At 45.7% G+C, this 9,208-nt stretch overlaps 1 protein-coding gene across 1 annotated transcript in view; it reads right to left on the bottom strand.

The window, feature by feature from the left end:
* The window catches only part of nyap2b (neuronal tyrosine-phosphorylated phosphoinositide-3-kinase adaptor 2b), an 18,262-nt gene extending 9,991 nt beyond the window's left edge, over positions 1-8,271 (bottom strand). The window contains 2 exon segments of the mRNA XM_063219901.1: positions 413-708; positions 8,084-8,271. Coding sequence (XP_063075971.1) covers positions 413-708; positions 8,084-8,271 — 484 coding nt within the window.
* Between the last annotated feature and the right edge of the window lie 937 nt (positions 8,272-9,208).

Here is a 9,208-nt window from a genome sequence, read left to right as displayed (position 1 = left end):
ATACTGTATATTATATATATAAAAAAGTGTTTAAGTGGTGTGTAGCCTCTTACTGCAGATGGGGTCGCTGGCGGGCTCATTCACTATTTGCTGAAAATACTCAACTACATCATAACAGCATTGCTATGACATTAAAGAGAGCCTTAAGTACCATATTAAGACATAGCCATTCAAATTTTGGTGACAGTAATTTTATAACATAGGCTCTGCGCTAAGGGATTAAAGCCAACATCAACCCTATTCCTTCTATCTGTTGGGTACGTGTTGCATGTCCCTGCACTTGTTGTTCTGTATATTTCCTGTGCACTTTGTATCTGCTAGTGATGTTGGCTATGATTACGTCCATGTTTGAAAGTCGCTTTGGTTATAATGCAAATGTAATGTAAAGAATCTTAGCCATGACCACACTTACCATCACACCTGTCCAGGTCTCCACCCCTGCAGCCTGATGAGGCCATATCCACCATCTCGGAGGAGATGCTGAGCTTGGTGTTGGGGTCCCGTCTGGGTTTGGGCGGGGGCTGCTTGCGAGAGGTGGGACTTCCGTCCTCTTCCCCTCCTCCACCCCCCACCGAGTGCAGAGACTGGGAGCGCACGGCGAAGCCCGGGCCGCATGACGGGTGCATGGCCATGCGCTCGGGAGGGGCCGGCATCGTCATCGAGCCGATGCGCAGGTGCTTCCCCTCCGTGACAACGTCCTCTCCAGCACTGCAAAGGGGACAGAGTTTCAAACACAGTTAGAGAGGCAAACGTGTGTGTGTGTGTGTGTGTGTGTGTGTGTGTGTGTGTGTGTGTGTGTGTGTGTGTGTGTGTGTGTGTGTGTGTGTGTGTGTGTGTGTGTGTGTGTGTGTGTGTGTGTGTGTGTGTGTGTGTGTGTGTGCGTGTGCGTGTGTGTGTGTGTAGTGGACTGGACTAGTAGCCCAGGCACATAGGAACTCTTGTGCAGGCCCTCTGAGTAAATAAATAGTCAGTGGCACAACGCACAGCAATTGTAGTTAGTTTATGGTCAGCTGTTGATATGCTTGTTCCTACAGTATGTAACCTCTCACAATATCAACGTCCACTACAGCACTGCAAGGGAACAGTTTCAAAACACATTTAGAGAGGACCAAAGTACAAAGTTCAAAGTTCTTTATTAGCCATTTGTGCAGGGACTAGTAGCCCAGGCACATAGGAACTCTTGTGCAGGCCCTCTGAGTCAATAAATAGTCAGTGGGTAGTTAATTGTAGTTTGATAATTGTACCGGTAATCAATTGTAGTTAGTTTATGGTCAGCTGTTGATATGCTTGTTCCTACAGTATGTAACCTCTCAACATATCTAATATAAGATGAATCATCCTTCTGTCATGGCCCTGCCATGGTGGCCTTGTAGGCTGGCGACCCAAGTTTGATACAAGGTCATTTGCCGATCTTTCCCTGTCTCTCTCTCCCCTCTGATTTCCTGTCTCTCCTCCATTGTCCTGTCAAAAATAAAGACAAAAATCCCTAACAAGATAAATTAATTATAATCTTTATCTCATGATTAACACTATACTGTATGTCCATATGTCTACTGTACATCCAGGTGGAGAACATGACAAGAATTGACTAGTAAATGGCCTGCGCACCAATCAAACCATTATACGCATGACCAGTCGTGCCTCGTGTGATTGTCAATGTGTTGAATGGTGCAGGAGGACCCTGCCATGGCAGCTGTGTTGACAGTGTAGGCAACGTGTCTGTGTGCTTTGCTATCAACACGTCTACACCACACAATGATTGTCTCATTGGAGTTACTCATGCGGGAGAATGGGCTCTGTTAGCAGCATTGATTTCTGTTTATCTGAGGGCAGGCTCTCTCTGCTCCAGGCCTTTGGATGGAGAGGCACCGACACGACACACAATGGAAGCCTCGGAGCCAACATGAATTGATTTACTTAAGTGGATGATTGGGGAGAGATGAGTGTTTTAGGAAGGGGCGCTTTGACACTCTTCGCTTGAAACAGGGGGGGGGGGGGTGGGGGGGGTGATGAAATGGTGAGGTTGTTTACAATTTGATTATCTTGATGGCCTTACCGTGGCGCAAATGGTAGGGCACTCGGTTGCTATGCGGATGACCCGGGTTCGACTCCCAACCCGGGTCCTTTTGCCGACCCTTCCCCATCTCTCTCTGCCCACTCACTTCCTGTCACTACCTTCACTAGTATCCTCTCCAAATAAAGGCAATAAAAACCCCCCCAAAATATTAAATATATACATATATATGTACAATTTGGTTATCATGAGGTGCTGTGGCTTATCACTGGGTCAGACAATACCTTAAAACAGACATGTCAAGTGTGGGGAGTTAGCTGATGTGTACAGGTACAGTAGGAGCTGAATTTCAGCAACATAATGGCGATAGAGGCGATGCATCACAAACGACAAAGCAGGAATGTTCATCCTGCTATCCTTTTGATTTTCAACATCAAAGGCCTCTTCAAACAGCCCCCACCCTGTTTCTCTCTTTCCCTCTCCCTCTCTCACTATCGCTCTCTCTCACTGTTTTTTTTAACTGTACATTCCCTATCAAGAGCGTTAGACTCCGAACAACACTTATCTGTGAATTCTGCTCTTGCTAGACAAGAAGTTGGGCTTGGGGTAACAAGTTTTCAGGTAAGCAGTGTCAGAGATTGTGTTACATTTGAGTGTGTGTGTGTGTGTGTGTGTGTGTGTGTGAGTGAGAGAGAGAGAGAGAGAGAGAGAGAGAGAGAGAGAGAGAGAGAGAGAGAGAGAGAGAGAGAGGAGAGAGTGAGTGAGAGAGAGAGAGAGAGAGAGAGAGAGAGAGAGAGAGAGAGAGAGAGAGAGAGAGCGAGAGCGAGAGCGTGAGTGTGTGTGTGAGAGAGAGAGCGTGAGTGTGTGGGTGTAAGTGTGTGAGCGGGCGTGTGTGTCCCATACAGCTGCTATGCTGCAGAAGTCTGGAGGGGAGGGTTCATTGGTCAGGGGCTTAACTTTGCCTAGCAACAGGGTACCCACAGAAAGCATACACAAAACCAGCTGAATCTACAGTATGCACAGGCCACCAGCACAGCATTGTGTGGCATTACATAAAACACACAAACACACATTCTCTCTGTGTGTCTCTGTCTCTGTCTGTCTGTCTGTCTGTCTGTCTGTCTGTCTGTCTGTCTGTCTGTCTGTCTCTCTCTCCCTCGCACACACACACACACACACACACACACACACACACACACACACACACACACACACACACACACACACACACAAACACACACAAACACACACACATACGCACACACCCGCACGCGCACACACGCACGCACACACACATTTGCATGATCACCTGAGCATCAGCTTTAAGGGCAGTCTCAATGTCATGCACTTTGCATACATCTGTGAGGCATGGCATGTGAGGAAAAAGACAAGTGCTGTATATTTCAAATTGTACTGTACTGTATGCTTCATGCATGTATACACAGAAAAGACCCACAGAACAAGACAGACAGACAGTCAGACAGTCAGACAGACAGACAGACAGACAGACAGAAAGAAAGAAAGAAAGAAAGAAAGAAAGAAAGAAAGAAAGAAAGAAAGAAAGAAAGAAAGAAAGAAAGAAAGAAAGAAAGAAAGAAAGAAAGAAAGAAAGAAAGAAAGGACAGAGATCGGCTTTGTTTACAATGTGACTGCAGCTAAGCTGAAATAAAGTGTGGCCAAAGCTGAGCTAAGGAGTGCTGTATGGTCCAGATGGCCATTTGGCACAGGTGTGTGCGTGACAGACTGACGGGGCAGGAGTGTTTTATTTATAAGGAGACATTCTGTTATCACCTGCTAGTGCAGCAGAAAAAAGCCTCTACCAGGTATGGCACACCAGGATGAGTCTTAGTTCTTTGCCTTGACTTTCTTTCACTCCACTGCCAAAAAGGTACATACACAGATAAACAAACAATAACATACATGCGCACAAACTGTAGCCACGTAGACAATGTTTGCTTTTTCTCTTGGTTATGCACACACGCAGATCAAGGCATAATTCCGAAGCATAGAAAAAACCCTCACTCTCACCCTGCACACCAGCCACACTATTTTGATATGCAAATGTGCACGTGATGGTGTGCGCGTGTGAGAAGCAGCGCATCAACACATTTTTCTCCCAGAGACACAATGGAAATGCTCCAGTAGTGTGGCAGCCTCCACGAAGACCCGCCTCACTCATTCCAACCGCACCCTCTGATTGGCTCGTGACTCCTCCAGCTGTCACCAGGCAGAACATATCTCCTACTAGCACGCTCTTCTTCACACTTGATCTTTCCCTCTTTTTTTCACCTTCTCTCATACATGCAAAGGTTTTTCCATCCCCTTTTCTTCTTCCCTACCTCTCTGTCTCTTCTCTATCTCTCTCTCTCTCATCCACTCTCTGACTCCATCTTACTCTAAGCTACTATAAAAGAAAAAAAAAAATGGGTCGTCTCATTGACCTACTTCTATGGGCCTCATGAAAAATCTACGTTTTTTTTTCTCAAACTTGCCTTTTATGTATTAATATTTTACTCCACCAACAGCTGAGACAAGGATGAGAGTGAGGGAGAGTGAGGGAGAGAGTGGGATAGATAGAATGGGATAAAGAGAGGGGGAGATATCAGTGAAGTACAGGGGTTAAAATCAGAGCGTGGCCTCCCATTCTCTCTCTCTGTGCACTCTAGGCAGCCGCAGTGAGTCAGACCAGGAATGTGTGTGTGTGTGTGTGTGTGTGTGTGTGTGTGTGTGTGTGTGTGTGTGTGTGTGTGTGTGTGTGTGTGTGTGTGTGTGTGTGTGTGTGTGTGTGTGTGTGTGTGTGTGTGTGTGTGTGTGTGTGTGTGTGTGTGTGTGTGTGTGTGTGTGTGTGTGTGTGTGTGTGTGTGTGCTCGTGCGGTGCGGATGTGTGTGTGTGTGTGTGTGTGTGTGTGTGTGAGAGAGAGACAGAGAGACAGAGAGAGAGAGAGAGAGAGGGAGAGAGAAAGCAAAAGAACACAGCATGTTAGCTCACCAGTGTTGCACAGCAGCATGCTTAAGTCAGAAGCTCAGGCTGAGATAAAGGCAAGTGCTGTGCTTCATCACATGAGATGGCTGTGCAGGCCAGCCCACTGCAGTGACTGCGGTTAAAATCCATAATCTAGAATATTATAGTGTGATCGCAACAGTCAAAGAGATGGCCTATAGCCTACTCCCTGTGTGTTTGCCCTGTTGTACTAGCCCTTTGTATCTGCTACCAATTATACAGGTTGAAAACTCCACATGGAAGAGACACTGCTGTGTGGTCTTTGTATAATATTCTTCTGATTAAAATGATAGTAGGCTACTCTTCCACTCCCTATCTCACTCGATGGCTGAAGTGCTCTTGAGCAAGGCACCTAACCCCACACTGCTCTAGGGACTGTAACCAATACCCTGTACTGATAATTGCAAGTAGCTTTGAATACGAAAAAAAGCGTCAGCTAAGCGAAATGTAATCTAATCTAATCGTATAATGTAATGTAAATTGCACATGCCTGAAAATCTTCAGGCATAATGAAGTCAGTCTCATTTGTTTACATCTACATAATGTGACAAAAAAAACATCCAGCCTAGCTCTGTTATCAGGTTTTGGCTACCCCTGTTTCTGTGGCCAGGATAGGATAGTTCATACAGTACTGCCATTGGTTCACAGCAGAGTAAACGTTACATCACTGTGCAGCAGTTGGCTGGGAGAATCAGTCTGAGTGAGTGTATTACAGGGCAAAGGCATGAGAGGAAAAACAGACCATGTAAGAGACAGTGAGAAAGAGAGAGAGAGAGAGAGAGAGAGAGAGAGAGAGAGAGAGAAAGAGACAGAGAGAGAGAGAGAGAGAGAGAGAGAGAGAGAGAGAGAGAGAGAGAGAGAGAGAGAGAGAGAGAGAGAGAGAGAGAGAGAGAGAGAGAGAGAGAGAGAGAGAGAGAGAAACATAGTCAGAGTCAGAGACAGAGACAGAGACAGAGCTAGAGATAGAGATAGAGATAGAGTGAGACAGGGAGCTTCTATGCAAGGCCAATTTGCTTCAGTGATTGATATGTCTTGATTGTGTTCGTTTGTGTATGCTACGTTTCTAGGCAATCATATCTGTGAAAACTAGTGTTTCAAAATCAGTTTTTTTTTCCAGACCTGACAACTTTCCAGGCCCAGCTGACCCTCCCGGACCTCCAAGTTGGTGCCTTGAGTACTGTGACAACATGCACCAGCCTGAACTGTGTGTGTGTGTGTGTGTGTGTGTGTGTGTGTGTGTGTGTGTGTGTGTGTGTGTGTGTGTGTGTGTGTGCGTGCGTGCGTGCGTGCGTGCGTGCGTGCGTGCGTGCGTGCGTGTGTGTGTGTGTGGGTGGGCCTGTATACAGCTTGCTTGGCTTAATTGTCTGAGCCGCAGAGCACTTTGCAGGCACCAAAAAGCAATCAATCTCGGCATCCTGCAATTACATGTGTGAATTAACATCTGACCACACATGCACCACTAACATGTCTGGTCATATAGTGTAGTGGCCCAGAGGGAAACCTTTTGCACTGTGTGCAGTACAACATAGCCTTGACTTACTCCGTATTTTACTATTATTTTATTATTGTTATTATTATATCTCCTATTCCTTTCCCCTATATGTTAAATGTTCAATGTTAAATGTTATATTGTTATTGATACTCTATCACGTATTGTTACTGGTTTATCATTGGTCCATTACTGTCACTCATCAATGTTAAATGCTCAATTATTATTTATCACTTCATCACTTTACTGTTATTGGTCCATCGCTGTTACTTGTCCTGTCATGCACTTTGATGTCAGTCTGTAGATGTCAGTCCTGTGTATGTTTATGTCCTTTCATGGTATAGAGAGAGAAACGTAATTTCAATTTCCTTGTATGACCTGTGCATATGAAGAAATTGACAATAAAAGCTGACTTGACTTGACTTGACTTGCTGTAGACAAGCACATTGCATCCAGGGACAGATGCTGACAGAAGGGCTACGACATCATGGCATCATCTCACCACCCGCCACGGCACCTCCAGTACAGTAACAGTACACACGCCGAGATTAATCCACTGATCATTTTTTTCTGCATGATCGCACCCCCTCCCTCACCAGAGTGGTTGTTGGAGGAGCTTAACTGCTGTCACTGTCAGATCACCGTCAAGGAAGATTTCCTTCCCCCTTACCGTGTCTAAAAAAATTTGAGATTTGGAAATGTCACCAGCACCCCACAGTAAACCAAGAAGAACAAGTCCAAAATGTGTCCGCTGAAATATTAATAATGCCCCAGCAGGAGAGGGAGGGCACTGCAGCGTGGAGCTGAGCTGGGTGGCCGTGAGGAGGGCGAGCTGTGGCAGTGGCAGCAGGCCAGTCAGTGCCAGAAGGAGCCCAGACAGACAGACAGACAGGCAGACAGACAGGATTGCCCTGCTCCTGCTCCTGCTCCTGCTCCTGCTCCTGCTCCTGCTCCTGCTCCTGCTCCTGCTCCTGCTCCTGCTCCTGCTCCTGCTCCTGCTCCTGCTCCAAGCAACTGATGTAACTGTAACTGTCCGCTACCATCTTGGTGGGTGACTGGGGATAGGGGACCTGCTGTACACTATCTATCCAGGATGGGGTTAGGGTGTGGTGTGGCCAATATTCACTCTCTCTGTCTCTCTCTCTCTCTCTCTCTCTCTCTCTCTCTCTCTCTCTCTCTCTCTATCTCTGTGTGTGTGTGTGTGTGTGTGTGTGTGTGTGTGTGTGTGTGTGTGTGTGTGTGTGTGTGTGTGTGTGTGTGTGTGTGTGTGTGTGTGTGTGTGTGTGTGTGTGTATGTGTGTTTGGAGGGGGGGGGGGGGGTGGCGGGGTGTTCACTGTCTTTGCAAGCAACCCAGTGTGTTTGTGTGTGCAAGAGAGAGAGAGAGAGAGAGAGAGAGAGAGAGAGAGAGAGAGAGAGAGAGAGAGAGAGAGAGAGAGAGAGAGAGAGAGAGAGAGAGAGAGAGAGAGAGAGCATTTACGATACATGTGTACTTGTGTGTGGAGTAGTTTGGTGTCCGTGAATGTGTGCGTGTACAAGCAACAAACCACTGATCATGTGTGCACCTGACCTGCAGGCCACAGATCTCACCTCTTAATGGCTTCTTCCTGCTTTCTTTTCTTGTCGTTTTTCTCTTGACTAAAAGTCCTGTATTTGTCATTCCTAACAAAGTCTTGATTAGGAGTGATCAATCGGTTGTAGGCCCTTAGTCCACCGTCTTCAACATACTGGAAAAACCGAAGAGTATCCTCCTCTTGCGAGCTCATCATCCTTCACAGGCAATTCACCAGAGCTTTCTGCAAGGAAAAAGACACGATTCCAATTAGGTACCTACGAGAGCCATGTTACATCAACCAATAAATCAATCAAAAGTACATAATAGCACATTATCATACATACAGTAATTGTCATTTAATGTGTTAAAGATTACAGAAAGAGAAACGAGAAGAAAAAAGAAACTACAGTGCCCTCCATAATTATTGGCACCCCTGGTTGAGATGTGTTAAAAGCCTTAAAATAAATTCAGTGTTTATTGCAGAAGAATACTGTCACACTGAAAATTGTAGGAAAATGTAGCCTTCAACTCAAATGAATTGTAGGAAAATAAAAAAAATCCCTGACTAAAAAATAATTATTTTTCATTAAATCACCTGTTCCACAATTATTGGCACCCTTAACAATTCCCAGGAAATAAATATAATTGAAGCATTTCTGTCATTTCTACAGTAGTTTACAAAGTTTACCAGAGTATGTAGGAACATTTAATTAGTAATTCATCACTTCCTGTTTCCCTGGGGTATAACTATGACGTGACACCGAGGCCATTTCTCTTATCTACTCTTAAACATGGGAAAGACAAAGGAACACAGCATACAAGTGAGGCAGATGTGCGTCGACCTTCACAGGTCAGGCAGAGGCTACAAGAAGATTGCCACTCAACTGCAGCTGCCCATATCTACTGTGAGAGGAATAATTAAGAAGTTCAAAACAACTGGAACAGTGGTAAACAAGCCTGGACGAGGACCCAAGTTTATTTTGCCACCACGCACAGTGAGGAGGATGGTAAGAGAAATCAAAATATCTCCAAAGCTCACTGTTACAGAATTACAACAAATGGTAGCATCCTGGGGTCACAAAGTCTCCAAATCAACCATCAGGCGCTGTCTACACGCCAACAAGCTGTTTGGGAGGCATGCACGGAGAAAA

The sequence above is a fragment of the Engraulis encrasicolus genome, chromosome 16 (assembly GCF_034702125.1).
Source record: "Engraulis encrasicolus isolate BLACKSEA-1 chromosome 16, IST_EnEncr_1.0, whole genome shotgun sequence".
Lineage (NCBI taxonomy): Eukaryota > Metazoa > Chordata > Actinopteri > Clupeiformes > Engraulidae > Engraulis > Engraulis encrasicolus.
The sequence above is the reverse complement of the archived record's forward strand: the minus strand, read 5'-3'. Positions and strand labels throughout refer to the sequence as shown.